At 39.6% G+C, this 20,037-nt stretch overlaps 3 protein-coding genes across 52 annotated transcripts in view; 2 read left to right on the top strand and 1 right to left on the bottom strand.

Moving 5' to 3' along the window:
- Positions 1-4,872: 4,872 nt before the first annotated feature.
- On the top strand, positions 4,873-7,392 carry LOC119788705 (nuclear factor 7, brain-like). The gene is made up of 2 exons (XM_038293306.1): positions 4,873-4,953; positions 5,466-7,392. Exon 2 carries the CDS (start codon positions 5,766-5,768, stop codon positions 7,176-7,178), a length of 1,413 nt encoding a protein of 470 aa, XP_038149234.1. The 5' UTR covers positions 4,873-4,953; positions 5,466-5,765; the 3' UTR covers positions 7,179-7,392.
- Positions 7,393-10,539: 3,147 nt separating this feature from the next.
- Positions 10,540-13,648, top strand: LOC119788690 (nuclear factor 7, ovary-like). The gene has a single exon (XM_038293286.1). It carries the CDS (start codon positions 10,666-10,668, stop codon positions 12,091-12,093), a length of 1,428 nt encoding a protein of 475 aa, XP_038149214.1. The 5' UTR covers positions 10,540-10,665; the 3' UTR covers positions 12,094-13,648.
- A 2,738-nt stretch (positions 13,649-16,386) lies between these two features.
- camk2b1 (calcium/calmodulin-dependent protein kinase (CaM kinase) II beta 1) overlaps positions 16,387-20,037 on the bottom strand; it is a 92,035-nt gene continuing 88,384 nt past the window's right edge. For 49 of the 50 annotated variants that reach the window (XM_038292929.1, XM_038293256.1, XM_038293264.1 and 46 more), the window contains one exon: positions 16,387-18,905. The gene's annotated coding sequence lies outside the window, so the exon portion shown is untranslated. Of the gene's footprint in view, positions 18,919-20,037 lie in introns of all 50 variants that reach the window. The other variant, XM_038292858.1, reaches the window with a different exon arrangement.

Genomic DNA, 20,037 nt, shown 5'->3' with positions numbered 1-20,037 from the left:
CATCCAGTCAACAAAACAAGCTAATCCTCGCCAATCCAGGTGGTCAATCTTCTTCTCTCGTTTCAACCTAATCATCTCCTACAGACCCGGATCCAAGAACGTGAAGCCCGATTCTCTCTCTCGTCTCTACTCCGTCGATCATCCCGAGACTCCTGAACCTGTTCTTCCGGCTTCCTGTACCGTAGGAGTGGTCAACTGGGAAATAACTGACCTCATCAACTCAGCTCTGGCCACTGAACCCGATCCAGGTAACGGTCCATCTAATCGTACATATGTTCCATCTTCTGTCAGGTCCCGTCTCATCCAGTGGATGCATGCCGCCAAATTCACTGCTCATCCAGGAGTCAGTAGAACCATAGCTCTCATCTCCAGACGCTTCTGGTGGCCCACTCTCCACAGGGACGTAAGGGAGTATGTGTTGGCTTGCCGCACATGCGCCCGTAACAAAGCCTCACACCAACCCCCTTCTGGCCTGCTTCAACCACTTCCTGTTCCCTCGCGTCCATGGTCTCATATCGCCATTGATTTTGTCACCGGTCTCCCTGTCTCCCGAGGTATGTCCACTATACTCACCATTGTTGACCGCTTCTCGAAGTCCTGCCACCTTGTTCCCCTCAGAAAGCTTCCCACGGCCTTCCAGACTGCTCAACTTCTAATTAAACATGTTTTCCGGCTTCATGGCATCCCCCAAGAGATCCTCTCGGACAGAGGTCCTCAATTCATCTCCCAGGTATGGAAGACTTTTTGCTCTGCTCTCGGCTGCAAACCCTCTCTCACCTCAGGTTACCACGCCCAATCGAATGGTCAGACAGAACGCATGAACCAACAGTTGGAATCCCCCCTCCGCTGTCTCACGTCAAATAACCCCGTGGACTGGAGCCAATTTCTTCCATGGATTGAATATGCCCACAACTCCCTCCGTTCTGCATCCACTGGACAATCCCCATTCCAGGTCAGTCTCGGGTATCAACCGCCTCTTTTCCCCGCAGATGAGAGAGAGATATCGGTGCTGTCCGTCAATCATCACATCCGTCGTTGTCAGAGGATCTGGAGGGAAACCATCGCCACACTCAACCAGTCTTCAGCATCTGCAAAACGTTTCGCTGACGCCAAGAGACGTCCCGCCCCCGAGTACTCTGAGGGCCAGGAGGTATGGCTCTCCACTCGAGACATCCCCCTCAAGGGGATGTCTCGAAAACTCTCCCCGAGATTCATTGGACCATACCGGATCACTCGAGTTATCAACCCCTCAGCTGTCCGTCTCCAGTTACCTCAGTCCCTCCGGATCCACCCCACTTTCCACGTGTCCCAGATCAAGCCTGTTTCCTCGAGCCCTCTGTGCCCACCGTCCGACTCCCCACCACCCGCCCTGGAGGTCGATGGCCATCCGGCCTTCACAGTGCGCCGCATTGTGGACTCCCGTCGACGAGGTCGCGGATGGCAGTACCTCGTCGACTGGGAGGGCTACGGACCGGAGGATCGCCAGTGGGTCCCAGGCTCGTATATCCTCGATCCTGCACTCATCGAGGAGTACGAGCGTTCCTGCCCATCTACCTCTTCCGGACCGCCAAGGGGCGGTCGTTGAGGGGGGGGGCTGTTGGGAGCTGGAGAAATCCCATCTTTCTCCAGCAGAGTCCGCCGTGGATCCTCTGAGGGAGCCTCCTGCACAGCTGCAGCTCGTCAAAGATCATCAGAGGATCCACTATATAAGCTGTCTTCAGACCTTGCCTCAACGCCGCAGTGTTGTTCCAGTTGGTCAGCGCTAAAGCCTAGATCCTCAGTGTATCTCCATGACTTTGAATCCAGTCTGGATTCTAACTACTGTCTCTGTTTTCCAGGAAACCCATGCCTCCTCTGTGAGATCTCTGGAAGAGCTAACCTGCCGAGCCGACCCTCTGAGCCAAACCCTGAAGATTCACAGAGAACCCCCAAGCAGCTCAGGACTAGAGCTGGGAAATCTAAGCCAAGGTCTGTTCAAGCTAGACGTGAGACGCTGAAGCAGCAAACGGACTCTGCTGACAAACCCTTCTCCAGAACCAACAGTGACTCTCCCAAGATTAACCTGAAGAACCCTCAAGGTACAATCAGTGAACCAGTGGAAATCAAACCCTGTCAGCAGTCACTAACTGTGCTGTCTCTCACGCAGACTCCGGTGAACCAGTTCCAAGGCCCGAACCAGAATCAGTACATTCTGTGTGTTTTGTGCTTTAATAAACTGTTCAACTTTTCATCCTTGTGTCCGTCAGTGGTGTTCTGCATAACTGGGTCTCCTTCAGTGAACCCATCATGACAAGGTCAGGATTAGGAAAACAGAACATTATTAGTAATGCTTGAAAACTCTCTACAACAAAGGCTCATGAATAATCTGGCACTGATGGTTGAGACCAAGTAGTTTAAATAAAAGCAGGAGCAGGTGGATCAAATGAGAATTGAAGAGAAACCAGGCAGAGCCAACAGGTCTAATGATAAAACTATAAGCATGGCTCTTAACTAGGACTTAGCGCATGTTTAACTGGGTTGTAAACATACAGTGCCTTGCAACAGTATTCAGCCCCCTCTAACCTTTTGATCTTTTGCCTCATTTCAGGCTTCAAACATTCATCCATCCATTTTCCATCACGCTTATCCGAAGCAGGGTCGTGAGGGGTGCTGGTGCTTCTCTCCAGCTGTCTACGGGCGAAATGCGGGGTACACCCTGGACAGGTCGCCAGACCATTGCAGGGTAAAACAGAGGCAAACAGGGCAAACAACTGTTCACACACACACTCATACCTAAGGAGAATTTAGAGAAGCCAATAAACCTACAAGTCAGGTTTTTGGACTGTGAGAGGAAGCTGGAGTACCCGTAGAGAACCATGCATGCTCAGGGAGAACATGCATCATGAAGTACAACAAAATTTATCTGATATTTAACAATTTCTTAACAAATAAATTACTGAAGAGTGAGGCATGCAAAATTTATCAGCACATTTAATTTCAGTGCATCAAACTGAAGTTCAGTGAGGATCTCTGAATAATCCAATGTTGACCTAAATGACTGATAATGATAAATAGAATCCAGCTGTGTGTAATAAAGTCTAAGTATAAATTATTGCTGCTCTGTGATTTTCTCAGAGGTCTGCTTAAAGCAAAAAGAGCATCATGAAAAACAAGGAACACACCAGGCAAGTCCGAGATACTGTTGTGGAGAAGTTTAAAGCCAGATTTGGTTACAACCAACCAAGGAGCATTGGGCAAGCGATAATATTGAATTGGAAGAAGCATCAGACCACTGCAAAACTACAAAGACTCAGCTGTCCCTCTAAACTTTCAGTTAAATAAGGAAAAGACTATCAGAGATGCAGCCATGGGCCCATGATCACTCAAGATGAACTGCAGAGATCTAGAGCTGAGGTAGGAGACTCTGTCCATAGGAGAACATTCAGTCGTATACTGCACAAATCTGGCGTTTATTGAAGCCTTAAAAAGTCTGCAAAAGACCTGAGACTGGGACGGAGACTTGCAGCTGTGAGTGCAGCTATAAAATATTTAATCAATGGGGCTGAATCATTTTGCACACACCCAATTTTTCAATGTTTTACTTGTTAAAAGGGAACACTGAATATTCCTTTCTTGAGGCCTGGCAAAAAGAACAATGGCGTTCTCTGATGTAGGGAGGCTGTCCATAAACACAATACACTTCTTGAAGTGGTCTTAGGAGACAAAGCTTTACCTCTGCGAGGTAGACATCACTGGTTGATTCCATGTTACTGAGATCAAAATGCTTAATATCTTGGGCGAGAGATTCAGAGTCACGTTTTTGGACACGGCAACACTGATGGAACTCGGCAAGGTCTCTGACGATCATTTTAATGATCGTCAGAGACCTCTTGTCTACTGTTGTTGTGGAATGACAAAATTGCCTGAACTCCTACAATTCATCAGAAACTGTTCATGGAGCAATGGTAGACCCAGTGTTCCATAACCTCTTGGCCGGGGTAATGGCTCAGCGCGGTGGGGTTCACATGTGTCTCATGGGCGGCTGTCCTGTCGTCTTTGTGGTAAAGGTGAGTCATACAGACAGCTCTGAGTTAGGCTAGGAACCTGTTCTGTCTGTTATCTTAGATAGTCTACCTGCTAGGTAGAATGGCACACTAGACTATCAAACCTCACATCACATTTGCTCACAGCTCTGTGGTTGCTTGAGGAAGAGCTTCCCCTTGCACCCCCATTAGCTGACTTCCCTATGGCAGGATTGGTCTCCTTGCATCGTGGCATAATCGCAGTCGAGCTGGACAATGATCCGCTGGAGATTCTTCCTCACTCGGATGATCTTACCAATAACATCCATACATTACGCATAGACAAACTCAGAGCATCGGACAGTTTGGAGACAACAATTGACTGATTTGTATTATTATGGGGAGAAACTTTAAAACCCAAAAGAAACACAATTTTAAGCTGGAAGACTTGATTCAGGGGACTTTCTTTATGCTGCGTATCAGCACTAACCACTGCACCACCTTTTAGGGCCCAACAGAGACAGTTAATGTTGAGTTATGGCAAATATTTTATACTAACAATGACAGGTATATATTAAGGTGAAACTAATGCTGGAAACGAATGAAAAGGGAGAAAGTATATTATTACTTATTAGAATAGGAAAGATAAATACCTACAGTACCTACTGTTTATTTACCATGAATTGTTTTCATGTTAATGCTATATTTATTGCTTTCTCTAAAATAGTCTTGCTCATGGATGATAGGGGATGAATGAAGTGTTTGAGTTAATGGTTAATCAAACGGTGCTGTTTGTTGATAAGAAAATACATTTTCATTGGTTATAATCTAACAAGGAAATTCTGTTAAGTGTAAAGTTCATTCTGAATATGACAAAAGAGCCGAGCTGCAGGATAACGAGTGAACACGTTTAGAAGGACTGCAGTCCAGAAAATCAAGGGGAAAGAATATTGTGAGTGTAACTGTTAATTACTAATATTGGTAAATATCAGTTTGGGAGAATGTAGTTAGGTCATGTCTGGTAACTGGTTTTTATTTTACAAATAATGTCTGTCAAGGTATTTGACCATCATGAAATTGCTTGTTAATCTCCTTGAATTGGACTTTCTCTTAAATCTGACTCCAGAGTAAACTTTTTGTGAAGCCTTATAAGAATCATCACCCTGTGAGGGTTTGTGTCAGTATTTGACATTTGTAAAACATCGATAAAATAGACCTTTTGAAAAAACATACCTTCATCTTTTGTGAGCAAAATCTTGTTTATGTTCTTATGTCTGATTAATGCCTGACTTCATGAAAAGGAGATCTTTCAGGGAAAGGTTAAAATGAATTAACTTGCTTCACATGTATAAACGTCAATGTTAATTTAATCCTTGACCAAAGACCCTGTTGAAGGTTAAACCTTTATTTCTAGTAGTATATCAGATAGGTCTTTAAAACATTAAGTATGTTTGTGTTTTTTAGAAGATAAAGACTGAATAAGCTCACAGACAGAGCTACTGGCCAGCAATAAAATACCACTTGTTGACACAGACGGATGAGCAGCTGAGGAAAATTATCGCCACGGAGACCATCTCTGGAGACATCCAACCAGCCCCTCATGAAGCAGCATCTTTCTGACCATCAAGAAAGAAAGACTTCAACATTTCTCTGTTTTCATCAACTGATAGAACACCAGCATAAATGTAAAAATCAGGCAGATTGAAACCTTTTATTATTATAATAAATAAAAATAAATTATTATAATATAATAATACTATAAAAATGGACAAAATAGCTATTTTGGAAACTTTCCTGAGCTGCCGTGTGTGTTCAGAGACTTTCAGAGATCCAGTGTCTCTGAGCTGCAACCACAGCTTCTGTTCAAGCTGCCTGAAGGAATTCTGGGGACAAACTGAAAACACGAACTGTCCCACCTGTGAAAGAAAATCTTCCAATGAATTTCCACTAGTGAATATGATTCTGAAGAACCTGGCTGATTCTTTTACTGAACGGCAGGTATCTGGACCATCAGAGACGGAGAAAGGAGAAAATCAGTTGATAGTGGTGTGCAGTGAACACCAAGAAGACCCTAAATCCTTCTGTAAAGACGATCAGAGAGCAGTTTGTCCTGTCTGTGAGTTTTCTCTCCATCAGAGTCACAAAGTGGTTCCTCTAGAACAAGCAGTCAGTGAACTGAAGGAGCAGCTGAAATCTGACTTAAAGCCTCTGCAGGAAAAGAAGGACAAATACAAAGAAGTGGAGAAAACATATGATGATATGCTTCAACACTCAAAGGAGCAGCTGTTTTCCACAGAGAGACAGATCAGAGCAGAGTTCAAAAAGCTCCACCAGTTCCTGAAAGAGGAAGAGGAGTCTAGACTGGCAGCTCTGAGGGAGGAAGAGGAGCAGAAGAGGAAGACTATCAGCATAGAGATGAAGAGGGTTCAGGAGCAGATCTCCTCTCTGTCAGACAGTATCTCTGCTGTTGAAGAAGACCTGCAGAAAAACAACCTGTTGTTCCTCAGCAGCTATAAAGCCACTCAGAGCAGAGCCAGAGCCCAGAGCTCACTGTCAGATCCACAGCTGCTCTCAGGAGCTCTGATAGATGTGGCCAAACATCTGGGCAACCTGTCCTTCAGAGTCTGGGAGAAGATGAAGGAGAAGGTCCAGTTCTATCCTGTCATTCTGGACCCAAACACTGCTAATGGATGGCTCCATCTGTCTGATGATCTGACCTGTGTGAGACATCGAGACACAAAGCAGGAGGTTCCTGATAATCCAGAGAGAAACACCAAATATATTGAGGTCTTTGGTTCTGATGGCTTCAGCTCTGGACAGCACAGCTGGGAGGTGGAGGTGGGAGACCATCCTGTTTGGCTGGTAGGTTTGGTTAAAGAATCTGTTAACAGAAAAAAATATAAATGTGCTTCATCAGAATACGGGGTTTGGTGTTTATGGCATGATGATGGAGAATATGCTAACGGTGATGGTCAGCCTCTCTCAGTGAAGCAAAGTCTCCAGAGAATCAGACTGACCCTGGACTATGACAGAGGGGGGGTGTCCTTCTATGACCCTGAAGACATGAGCCTCATCTACACTTACAGAGACACTTTCACTGAAAAGCTCTTCCCGTATTTTAGTATAGGAGCAGCTGGTGATGCCAAAACATCTGAGGTCAAAATAAATGTCGCTTAGATGCTGATTAGATCAATCTGATATAAGTTATTAAGGACAGAGAAGATCAAAAATCATTCATTGATCCTGTTTGTTTTTTATGATATTATATTCATTTAGTCTCTATTAAGAAGGACTAATAACCTGGCAGCAGGTCAATGTACTCCATTTGGTCCGACTGTCTCTGAGCAGAAATATGGAACATTTCAAAGAAAGCCTCTTGCTGCTGATAGGTGAGGTTTCCATGGGGATGGACAACATCCCCATGGAAACGTTGAAAATGAGTATGAGTATGATTATGATTGTGAAAAAAAACAATCTTGTAAATATTTTTAACACAAGAATAATGGAAATTATGACCAAATAAAATGGGCAAACTTTACAGTAAAAGTAGATGGCCTATGGAGTATAAACCAAACATTACTGCAACCAACACCAAATTATTACTGTTTAATTGCTTAATCATAACAAGAAGTAAATCGTGTTTAATCGTAAAGAGTTTGAATCATTACGTCTACCTGAACAGACTTTATTTCCTCCATTGTTCCATTTTTTAATATATAAAGTTTTATTTGGATAGGAAAACATAAATAAATTGTTACTGCAGTATATCTGCTGGGAAATGTTTGCCTCCAAATGATTTATACGACTATAAAAATGGTTTTCTGCTATTTCTGTTGCTTGCTTGAAAAGAAACCCTTTTGAATGAAAAAAATGTTAATTTGAAATCAAATTATATTTTTGGTTGATATGAAAATATAAATTTGGTGGGTTTCAATCCAACAAGGAAGTCCAGCTTTAGTTTAAAGTTCATAATGAAACTGGTGGAATAAAGACTGTGGAAACATTCAGAATAACTGAAGTCTGAGATCAAATAGCAAAAGAGTTGGATAATTCTGAATATTATTGACTGATATTGATAAATATCATTATCATGTAAGAACTTTATTTTTGTAGTCATGTCAGCTGACTGGATATTCTTATTTAACGAACAATCTCTCTATTCAGGTAATTTTAATTATCTCATTGGATTTTCTCTTTGTTTAGCATTTATATGCATTATCCAACACTGGCTCTTTATGAAGCCATAGTCATGTTGCACTAATCATCATTGCATCACTTCCTGTTGTAGCTTCTGCAGATCTATGTTGTGCTGCGCTTTAATCTTCTGTTTGGTCTTAATTGTCTTTTGTCAATAAAATATTTCTAAATGGATCAAAATGAATTTCTGTGCATAAGTGTACATGCCCCCCCGCCCCCAATTTTAACACTGGACCCAATTCCCCCTTTTTAAGGTCATAATTAACATCACTGGTAAAACAAATGATTACTGCTCCATTATTTTGACTAATTCACATCACATGTTGCACTGACAGTCCATGTGCCACTGATGGTGTGTTTCAGTTGTACATTAATACAGGTAATTTATTTAAGCAAATTAAGCAAATTAAGCAATTTAAGCAAAGTGCTTATATTTAAGCACTTTGCCCACAATATTTATGTGTAACATGCAGGGCAGTACTAACACAAATGAATAAATGTAACCACCAGCTGAGTGCAGCATCCAGGTGGCACTGAATATAAATAATGCTTGTACTGGAGAATCTTCTCCCAAAAATTGTTTTTTCTTCAAGCTTTTATAAACCAGTAAGGCTTGTTTCCTTTTAATGTGGACCTGATACGTCAAATTACATCTCTATAGTTGACCATTTTAATGAAGTTTTGCCTTGATTGAAGAAGGAAGCTGCTGCAGAACTACTATGAAACCTGGATACGTCTTGGATAAGGTGTCTGAAACCAAAAGGCAAACAGAGGATTTCTGTATAAAATTTCAGTGGGAGTTTTTTGTCAGACCGACTCCTGTATGCTCTAATGAAGGTATTTCCAGCCACAGCCACGTGAGGACTTTCCTCACTCTATTGCATTCTACTTTCTCTAATTTTCAAGTTTGTGTTATTTGTTAGATCATCTTCTAATTGTATTTTCTCTCTGCTTTTTCTAATCACGGTAGGTTTATCTGGTCTGTTGCTGTTTAGCTGTGACCCCATCCTGGATGGAGGGATCAGCTGGGCTGCTGCTGTCACATAATAGATTTGGGCCTGTTTTTTAATGCTTAGTCCTGTTTCTCTCCCAGACATGTTGAAAGGCTCAGTCTTTACCGTAACTAGCTGTATGTGTTCACTTCTATCCTTTTTGACGTGAAAGCTTAGACTTACACAACATTTATTGTCATTTTGTATAATCAGAGTGTATAGAAAACAAAATTTCATTTTGTACAGCTTCCAGATAGTGAATGAGCTGCAACTTACAGTAGCAGTAAAAAGCTGACTCAGAATTCACCTGCTTACAGTAGATGTTTTTTTCCAGATAGAGACATAGTGAACTGATTTAATGTTAACTTTTCTAAGAGAGAAATAATTAATGGATCTGTGTGTCTTTGTTTATTTTTGTATGGGCAATGCACAATGGCAGCCCACTGCTCCCCAAGGGGATGGGTTAAATGCAGAGTGTGAATTTTGTGGCTTTGCATTTGTGACAATTTAATGACAATAAAGTTGAATTCTATTCTGTTGTATTCTGTTATATTCTTGTATGTCTGTTTCTTTCTGACTGAACCCCACTCAGTCTCAACAGATGGCTCCTCAGACTGGGCCTAGTTCTGCTGGAGGTTTATTTCTGGTAAGAGAATCTTTACTCTCCACTTTTGCTGCATGCATGCTTGGATTGAGGGATTGCTGAAGAGCCAACCAAACAACTCAAGCTGTTGACTGCAGCCACATGCTCATCCAGGAGGAAAGGGTCCTGCAAAGTCAATGACTCAATACAGTCAGCAGGGTTTATTTAGATAAAAAATAACCAGTCAGACTATGATCAGACTGAGTTGTCTCTGTAGAGTACTTTGAGCTGATGTGTTGTGGATTGGCACATTATAAATAAAACCAAATTGAATTTAATCATTTCAGATATTCTGGAAACTTAACTGGATTCTATGTAGCAACTATCAACAGTTAATATTTGTATATGTCCATCATACACATTTAAACTACTGAGCTATGAAAGAAAACCTGAAAAAAAAAAATACAGTAGAAATATCTCGATTTTGATGGAAAACTGAAAAGAGACCATTAACTTCAAGATGAGTAAAATATCCAAATGTTAAATTATACAATACAATTATAACTTTAAATCAACTTTATATATAGGTCCCTAAAACAACAGCTGCCACACTGTGCTGCAAATGCCAAAGATTTAAAATATCCTATTGTAAGAGTTACTGTTTTTTCAAAATGATAAAAAAAAAAGATGAAATTGCATCATCTAGTGGCAATTTGGCAGAATAGATTTTTATAACCATCGGCTCCACCCAGAACAGAATAAACGAAACTGAAATGCTTGGTTTGCTAAAGAAGAACACAGCTTAAAGGAAAGTCCCACATCTCTACAGGAGGAGCGCACTAAAGAAGAACTGGAAGGAAGGGTGCTGCCTGGAAGAATAAAAGATTTTTTAATGGCAGACAGAGCTATTTTGGAAACTTTCCTGAGCTGCCATGTGTGTTCAGAGACTTTCAGAGATCCTGTGTCTCTGAGCTGCAACCACAGCTTCTGTTCAAGCTGCCTGAAGGAATTCTGGGAACAAACTGAAAACAGGAACTGTCCCATCTGTAAGCGATCGTCAAAGAAAGATCCATCCATTAACTTCTCCCTCAGAGAACTTGCTGATTTGTTTGCTGAGAAGCAAAATGAAGCTTCAACTGAAACGGAAAAGAAATATAAGAAAGAGGAGGTGGTGTGTGTGAAACATGCCGATGTTCCTTATTGGTTCTGTAAAAATGAGAAGAGAGCTGTGTGTCCTGTCTGTGAGTTTTCTCTCCACCAGAGTCACAAAGTGGTTCCTCTAGAACAAGCAGTCAGTGAACTGAAGGAGCAGCTGAAATCTGACTTAAAGCCTCTGCAGGAAAAGAAGGACAAATACAAAGAAGTGGAGAAAACATATGATGATATGCTTCAACACTCCAAGGAGCAGCTTTTGTCCACAGAGAGACAGATCAGAGCAGAGTCTAACAAGCTCCACCAGTTCCTGAAAGAGGAAGAGGAGTCTAGACTGGCAGCTCTGAGGGAGGAAGAGGAGCAGAAGAGGAAGACTATCAGCATAGAGATGAAGAGGATTCAGGAGCAGATCTCCTCTCTGTCAGACAGTATCTCTGCTGTTGAAGAAGACCTGCAGAAAAACAACCTGTTGTTCCTCAGCAGCTATAAAGCCACTCAGAGCAGAGCCAGAGCCCAGAGCTCACTGTCAGATCCACAGCTGCTCTCAGGAGCTCTGATAGATGTGGCCAAACATCTGGGCAACCTGTCCTACAGAGTCTGGGAGAAGATGAAGGAGAAGGTCCAGTTCTATCCTGTCATTCTGGACCCAAACACTGCTAATGGATGGCTCCATCTGTCTGATGATCTGACCAGCATGAGAAATGTAGACACATGGGAGCATCTTCCTGAAAATCCAGAGAGGAACAAATATATTGAGGTTTTTGGCTCTGAAGGTTTCAGCTCAGGGAAACACAGCTGGGAGGTGGAGGTGGGAGACCATCCTGACTGGTATGTGGGTTTGGTTAAAGAATCAGTCGACAGGAGCGGAGAGAGAGATGTTACACCTGAAAATGGAATCTGGTGTTTGTGTTATGAAAATGGAAAATACACTGATGGTGACAGTAAGGCAGTTTCAGTAAACAAAGGTCTCCAGAGGATTCAAGTTAATCTGGATTACAAAAGAGGGTTGGTGTCCTTTTATAACTGTGAAAACATGTCTCACATCTACAGCTATAGAGACACTTTCACTGAGAAACTCCTCCCATATTTCAGTGTTGGAGAGACTTGTGATGCCAAAATGGCAGAAATTAAAATATGTAAAACTAAAATGTCGGTGAGATTCAACTGACCTGTTTAGTTTTTTCCACGGTAGTGGATTTAATTCAGATGGTCTTTGAGATATTGTAAATGAGACAGAAACAAAACTTTAACCTTTTTTATGTGGATTTTATGAAGCCTAAAAGTTACTAAAGCATAAAACTAGAGAGACATATTTTTAACACTGAAAAAAAAAAAGGTTTGTACAATGCATCAGACTTTAACTGCTTTTCTATAACGTCTGACCTTGCATCATATGTGTGAAAATTGTATAAAGTAATAAATTTATCTGGCCCACCAGAGCAAAAAAAAAAAAAAAAAAAGGCATATTGTAAAGCAAAGTGTAAAAAGTCGCTAAAACTGAAAAATCATAAATTACGAGTGATTTTCTCTTTGTCTATTATTGGTCAAATTAAAGTTTTCATCTATACAGCTTAAACAACGCTTTTAAAACCCTGAGATCATGTGACCAAGGCCTGCAAAGTGCGTAGCACTAGAGGATACAAACGACTTATCCTGTGTCATTTGATCTTCATAAACTCTATTAAGCATTTTCCATTTCTTTTAATAAAATTGTTATATGTATTTGTAATAAAGTAATGATTCCTTCTTACATACAGTCCATATATACATCTTAAAATTGTCTATATAAGGAAATGGTTTAATTTGACCTATCATCTGATTTACGTCTAAGCAATTTAAAATTTCTTTGTAGAGAATCGTAACACAGAACGTCTTGGTTTGCTTTAGCATGAAGATATGGAGGATATACATCTTTCATAAAGACAAATTCATATCTTTCCTCACATAAAGGTTGAAAACCATCAAAAGATTATACTAAGATAGCTTTAGTCAATATAAAATAATTTACCAGTTCATTTCCACCCTGTTAATCCCAATATCCTACAGAAACTGCATACATGTTCACTGCTCAAAGAGAACAACGACCCACTGCAGTATTTCATAACTACAGCACTGATAGTGTAATACTACAAGTACTTTTTTTACACCACTGGATGCTGGTATCAATAAGTTCCTGATGCTATTTGAATAAACTCACAATAAGAGCACCAGAAGACAGGATGTTTGATTGTGTGACAAACAGATTTGATTCAACGATGATCAGTTCAACCATTATAAGGGGTGAACCATGATCGGTTCAAAGCTAGGATGTTGTTTCATTTTTATTTTTAATGTTTTGCTGTGGAAAATGGGGTGAAGTATTAATGAATGAGCTGTTATGTTGTTACTGATTCTTTACTATACTGTGTAAAATGTTTTTCGCCATGTAATCTTTTAAAGAACAGCTTATATCTTCATGTTTTTCTATCTTTTTAGTAATTCAAATATACATTATAATCTAAATCTCACGCTTAATTTTTAGAAACAATATTTTTCTTATATATATTTCCTGTTTATCTGGATTTATTTTTTCCTAATTTGTATGTTAAAAGTCTAAATTTTTATTTGTGAGAACACCAAAAGATTTAACAACCGTTCATCACATTTTAAGTCATGTTTTGTTCCAGCGTGCTCATGTATACCGGTTACAGATAATCATTTTAATAAAGCAAGTATTAAGCATCTATTCTGCAGTGCATTGATTAAAAACAAACCAAAGACACTGAATATTTTATTTAAACTGTCATTTTATTGATAACACCTTAACACATTTTCTTGAAGTTAGAGAAACACGTGTAGCACGTAAGAGAACAGAGCAATAATCTGAGGCATCAGAACTAGAGGAGTAATATTATACAGAAGAAAGTCAAACTGACAAAAAGAGACAAAGGGAAACTAGAAAGAGCTGATTGCTGAGAAACGATTGAAAAAGGTTAGAAACAGAGGAAGCAGGGGAAAAAAAGAGAGAAAGACTCCCTAGGAAGAGAAACCAGCTACCGTAAGTGTTGTCAGAACAACTTAGTCTCTGCTGCAGGAAGAAGATGACAGTATTTCGGGGAGGAAATGGTAGATGAAGCTCAGGCTGATCTCAGCAAAACAGTACAAAAACAATTTAGGTTTGGTTTACAATTATTGCTGTTGCTGTAATGAACGGGATCGTCTATCTGATCCAGTTTCTGGACTTAAAGCATGTTTGTCAAAAAAATAAAAGGTCAAGCTGTGCTTAACCTGTTGCGACTGGACCTCCTCCCTCCAGGAGACAGAAGCTGCACTGACAACACTGAGAACCCATAGAGAAGCATGCAAAAGTATCAACACATCATCATCATCAACGTCCACTTCATCATAGTCATCCTTAGTGCCAGTCATGAATATAATAATCCTTACCATATCAATCTTCTTGATTATATCATCTGGAGACAAAAATAGTTATATGCACTTAAAAAGCTGAGAAAATAGAGAAAGATCAGGTTTACCAGCATTCAGTAGAAAACAAGAACTCAAATAAAAACACCAAAAAAAACAAAATAAAATAAAATCCAAAGTCTTTTTGACTGTCATGCACAAAGATGAAAGCTACGCTGCTAGTGGCAGTGCTATAATACTGTGTACTCCCTCATTTTAAATATGAGTCTTATTATATTGATTTTCAAGGCTAGAAACACACTAAGAAGAACAGGAGAACATCACCTTTGTACTGTACATGCTGCTATTTCTTCTTTTTATCTGGAGAAGGGTAGGAGTCATGTTCGGACAGTGACCTCTTAGTATTAAAACATGTTAAAGTAGACATGGACATCCTCACTGGATGAGACATGAGTACAATACAAACTCTCAGTGGTGAAAAAAGGCTTCGTCTGACAAAATTCACCATCTTATAAAGAAAGTGTTGATGAAGCATCTGAGGGACATTTTACACAAAATACAATCCTGTACAATATGAATTCTAAAGCGTCCCACATACAATTTATTAAAAAAAAAAGAAAACAATTAAACACTATGGAGATCCACATGTGCCACAATTCAAAAGGAAAATAACTGAATTAGTTATATATGTCTTTTAGCTATTAAAAAAATAATGTATTGATATTCAATTAAATAAATCTATCAATTTTGATAAAAGTATATATTTTCAGAAATACCAACAATCATTTCTAATTTTAATGTTACGTACCGACACTAAAATTTATTCTATGGCATAATTATACATTTTAATTTTTATAGGATTAGTTATTTATGGAATAATTCTGAATACATGTACATTTCTTGAATTTTATTATAAAAAAAAAAAAAAAATCTCTATTACATTGTGGAACCTTTGGCACTCCATTGTACTGCCTCACTGCATGTTGGCCAGATTTGCTGCGCTGTGCGTCACTTTAAGAGCAGGTTTTACATGGAACACGTTTCCTTTTTGCACAAAAGCAAGACTTGCAGAATAGGAAAACAAATGAATAAGGAAATATAAAGCACAATAAAAACATCTACTAAAATAAATAAATAAATACTCAAAATAAATAAAAACCTTAGGACTGTTCACCAAACCAACTGCTGGGTCTCTCTGAGTTTCGTGTTCAGACCGAGCGGTGAGACAAAACGCGAAGGCAGCCGATGGTGGACGAAAAACAGTGGAGCTGATCCAGAGTTGCACCTCCACTAAAACAAATAATCAGTTTTCAGGGCTGCAAAGACCATCTGTTCTACTCTGCTGCCTCTGGCACAAGCACTTTATGCTATAAAAGGCTAATAACACTGTACACAAACCAAACCAAATTAAGTAAAACCATAAAAAAAAAGTATAAAAAAAATGTCCTGGGATGAAGACCCTCGCCTTCCATCTCTCATAAACTCCTCCAGAAATCCCTCCCAGGGTTTTAAAGAAAGCTATAAATCTACACACTCATACAAACATATTGCACACTGTATTAAAAGACCAACATGGCTGCAGCACCAAGCAAACACAACCTTCATGATTCATCACTGCTGCAGGTAGGAGTCTACGTTTTTGAATGTGCTTCATTTGGAGAAAAAAACAGCAGTAGCCCCGACATTCTGCTCTAAGGCTTCAGAGATTGGAAAGGTCTCACACCAACAAGGTCAGACAGTCAGAGCTCTGAAGTTTTTCTGCTACTTTCAATTAAACAATAAGAACTTGCTGTTGAGTTCTATTCAGCAGTGCACCTGTAGCAGGGTTAAAAATAACTTTTTAAGAAAGAGGGCTGAGCTTAACGAAGGTGTTCATCTGTCTCTAAGCAACGACTGGAGACACTGACAGAGCCTCCCTGCCTGATCAGAGAATAAAAAGCACCAAGCAGGTTAAGATGAGTCATCGAGCTTTAGGTCCAACTATAAACAGAGGAAGTTTATCAGCAGCATTTCCTCCTAACATGACACCTTACTTATGATACCGGTAGTTATATTATTGGGAAAAGCCGCAGACTGTATGCTCCGCTTGTGTATTTTTACACCACTGCTTCAGGTTGTCCATCTTTATGCATTTTTAAGACATGAATCAGAGCTCCTGAGTTCAGGTTAGAACAAGATGGGAAAGAAACTTTCCTGCTCCGTTTATGTGCTTCAGGCTTCAGCAAAGACTTTCTCCTGCCACAAACACTGCAGCTGAGGAAGAGCAGCAGGTTCCTTAGATTGTGCTCAGTTACCCGGAGTGGACTGTAAATGCTACGTCCCTACTTTGCATGACCGTGCTCACAAACACATCTGTTCAAGTCTGGTCTAATGTTTACTTGCGCTCATCAGTTCAGACCTGTGTTTGACTTAAAAACATGTTTGGATTTTATTTTATACACACAGCCAGTCAATACAAATAGACAACATATCAGTTCAAACGAGTTTTATGGTTTCTTAACCTCGGATCAGTTATAAGGATCAATTTAAGGGTGGGACTAACAATTTCTTTTTGAAAAACGACTATTTTGCAATGATAAGATCATCTAGGAAGTCTAAGGAATTTATCGTAGGTCTATAAAATAAAACTTTAGATTCTGGATCATATTTAAGGAAAGTGTTTTCAAATAATTTTGAAACCATTGATTCTGAAACAGTTTGTTCAAATAGTTGTTCCTTAGCTCTAAGTTTTAAGGGTATAAGCATGTCCTTTGCCGGTGTCTGAGGAAACATTCCTTAGGTCACCCTAAGATGAAAGAACTGGTTAAGACAGCAGAGGAAACACTATGGCTGCAGCCTGCCCTCAACCTGAGGCTACCAGAACACCAAAGAACTGCGGCAAGGGATCATATTCTTCTATTTTAGCTTCTCTTCATTAGCTTCCTCTTCCACAGAAACACAGTAATCAAGCTCTATCATATGCCAGTATCTATTGCTCCACGTCTTCCTAACATAAACCTTTCCTTTATTTAGGTTTAGGAAAGGTACCTTGAGTTTTAAAAGGTATAATGAATAGGCTTAGACTGCTGGAGGACATAATGACCACATAATCCTCACTCGGCTACATTCTCCTACTAATCTCCAATTTTCAATTATCTGTAGTCATTTCAGGTTAACTTTGTTCTCTCCTGGCTTTGTTCTCTTCATAGTAGGAACATGAGGCATTCTGTTCAACTGTGACACATTCCTGGAGGGACGCGCAGGCTGCTGCTGTCAACATGTTCTCCTTCTATAGAGGATCAACTGGGTCCTGTCTTTCACTGGTTACCTCTGTCTCTCTTTCCTAGACATAACTATTGGCTGAAGTTTTACTGCGACTAACTGTATATGTTGTTTTTCATCCCATACAGCAGGAATTACTTCTGCAAATACCCTTTTACTTTTACTTCAGCCCTGTAAAACGCACTCCTGAATCACTGCTTTTGTGGTCTTTATTTTATATGATCTAATGCAAATAATTTGTTGTTTGTAACTGCACCTACATCCATGAGGCGGGAAAACTTTTAATCAATGTAAACAATATTAGGGACATTTACTAAAAGGTATTCGGGCTGCATGTTCCAATTTGAGTCTATGAAAAATGTTAACCCTGTATGCCTTAAGAGAAAATCCACAGTAATCAAATCAAACTAAGTTTCTTTGGATACATTAGACAGGGAAATAAAATTTTTAAATTAAAGAGTTTCAACCTAAACTAAATAAAACCCATACCTGTGATGAGTCTGTGTTAACTTCACACCCCAGCTGTAAAATCATAGCCTGCATTTTGAAACACCCCTTCCACCAGGCAACAACAAAGACTTCATGATTAAAAAATAAAAATGCTAAAAAACAACAGAAACTTCCGCCGCAGTATTACAGCTAACGTCGCAGAGCTAAATTATAAAAACGGCCCAATAACCCTTTTCAACAGAACAGCCACAGTAAAACAAAAACAGCCACTGTTATTATGGGAGATAAAACATGCTTACTTAAAAAGATAAAACAAAAGAAAAAGTCCTTTACCTCTAAAAACCACTGGCATCAAGAAATCTGAGTTATACAAATTACATATACAGTTGCAAATGTGTAACAATAATAATCATAATATAGTAATGATAATTATAGATTTGACTTAAAACTTTACATACTGTATTTCCAGTGCAGTGTTTATGTCACACAGGTGAAGATTCAAAGGAGGACAAGAGGGATGGTGTCACAAAAAATATTGTGGGAGTGGGAAAGAAACCGCACGAAAGAGGAGTCACACCGAATCAAACACCCAGTGAGCCGGAGAGAGGAAGATGAAGACGAGGAAGGCTAGAGGAGTAGAGATGCTGAGCGATGTGAAGCCGGTGTCGGATGATGTCAGAGGCTCACTTTGTGGATGCTGACAGAGGCGGGGTCATAGTTGTTGAAGTAGAGGTGCATGCTGGGGGATGGAGTCCAGTGAGAGAGGGATTGATTTGTTGAGGCGTGATGAGCCATGTCCTCCAAATCAACACTGGATGTGTTCCTTCATCCCTTCCTCCTCCTCCTCTCTCTAGCAGATCGTTCCTGACAGACACAACTGCAGCGTTAAAACCCCAAAAGAGATCAGGGGTCAGTTTCAAGAAGCAGGTTTAACAAATTCAGATTCAAATCTGTAATTCTAAATTGATCTAGTCTAAAGTCGGGAACTCTGAGTGTTCAGTTTCACAACGGCTGCTATCAATTAGTTAAATCAATTTTAACTGGGTCCACTCAGAGTTAAGTGCATGCACAACATGTATGAAAAGCCATTATCATTGGAGCACCGATTCAACGAGTCACCATGACAACAGACAACAGGAAGTGCCTGTTTCATGCCAATGGAATTAGAGATTTTAATGCAGGAATGCAAACAGATAAAATGAGAATGTTTTTAAAAGACAGAGAAACAGCACTACAGCTACAAAGGAGAGGGAGGTGGCACAGGAGAATATTGATGCTCAAGTTAATGCGTAAGTTTATATGATGTGGTCTATGGCACGCTGTTTTCACATTTATTGAAAGCACTCCTCTCTGTTGTTCCGTTTATAGATCACTAAAATAAGATTCTTCCTGATCAAATTAACACTTCTAGACTGAACTGTAATAATATATTTTCTAAATTATGTTTTTTTTTTTAGCAGAAACAGAATTTTAGTAAGTAAAAAAACAAAATTATACTAGTAAGAATTAGAAATGTTTACACATTTTAAGTGGCCGTTCCGACATTTATCAGCTTGGCTGAAAATGTATTTATATCTGAATTTTTTTTTCATAATTAAAATAATACAAATACTGACCAGTAATATTGGGAATATGGAGATCTGAAAGTAATTTATAGACGTCCAGAATGTTTATTCTAGATGTGGAAAATGTCATTTTGTTTAAAATGGGTTATTTAGACATAGAAAAATATATTTTTTTTAGATATCAGGAATACAAATTCAGTAAAACTAGTATATATCAAAACGGCTTGCCACACTCATTATTACCTTAAAAATATTATGGATAATGGTAGTGGATCAATAAGGTGAAATCTCCTGGCAGGTGATGAAAATGAAGTCTAATAATATTGTTCTGATACATAGAACCTGTTGATCATCTCATGGATCCCTCCTCATGTTGATTCAGTTTTCTTTTATACAGTAAAGTGGCTGTTTGCAGCCACGCTTCTAATGTT

Source organism: Cyprinodon tularosa, unplaced genomic scaffold (assembly GCF_016077235.1).
Source record: "Cyprinodon tularosa strain WSP-4 unplaced genomic scaffold, ASM1607723v1 ctg109, whole genome shotgun sequence".
Taxonomy (NCBI): Eukaryota; Metazoa; Chordata; class Actinopteri; order Cyprinodontiformes; family Cyprinodontidae; genus Cyprinodon; species Cyprinodon tularosa.
The sequence above is the reverse complement of the archived record's forward strand: the minus strand, read 5'-3'. Positions and strand labels throughout refer to the sequence as shown.